The 322-nt window shown below is 46.6% G+C and overlaps 1 protein-coding gene across 8 annotated transcripts in view; it reads left to right on the plus strand.

Moving 5' to 3' along the window:
• The window catches only part of LOC102674514 (basement membrane-specific heparan sulfate proteoglycan core protein-like), a 126,848-nt gene that overhangs the window by 126,364 nt on the left and 162 nt on the right, over positions 1 to 322 (plus strand). For all 8 annotated transcript variants that reach the window (XM_031515194.1, XM_006609554.2, XM_031515198.1 and 5 more), the window contains one exon: positions 235 to 322. In XM_031515194.1, coding sequence (XP_031371054.1) covers positions 235 to 322 — 88 coding nt within the window. The remainder of the gene's footprint in view (positions 1 to 234) is intronic.

Below are 322 nucleotides of genomic sequence, written 5' to 3' on the forward strand. Positions count from 1 at the left end.
CTCATCGCTAAAAGTTATTTTGCAACGCGCGTATTACAGAAAATCTCGTTATCTACCTTTGTCTCTTTCGTCTACGTTTCCTTTCCCACGAGATATCGAGAGGAAATGTCGTAGATGATGATCGATACGAGGGATCTCTCGGTTCGCTTCGCTATATTGATCGTTGGTCGATCGTTGAAGCGTGTGTTTAATTAAAATCGATGATGAACAGAGGATTGATGATTTCTATTGCAGGGGAACATCCAGCGGCCATGCAACACGGCGGAAGTTGCGGCGTCGCGCCCACCGTTTTATCGGCGACCCTTACTCTGGTGATCTCGAA

The sequence above is a fragment of the Apis dorsata genome, unplaced genomic scaffold (genome assembly GCF_000469605.1).
Source record: "Apis dorsata unplaced genomic scaffold, Apis dorsata 1.3 scaffold_58, whole genome shotgun sequence".
Taxonomy (NCBI): domain Eukaryota; kingdom Metazoa; phylum Arthropoda; class Insecta; order Hymenoptera; family Apidae; genus Apis; species Apis dorsata.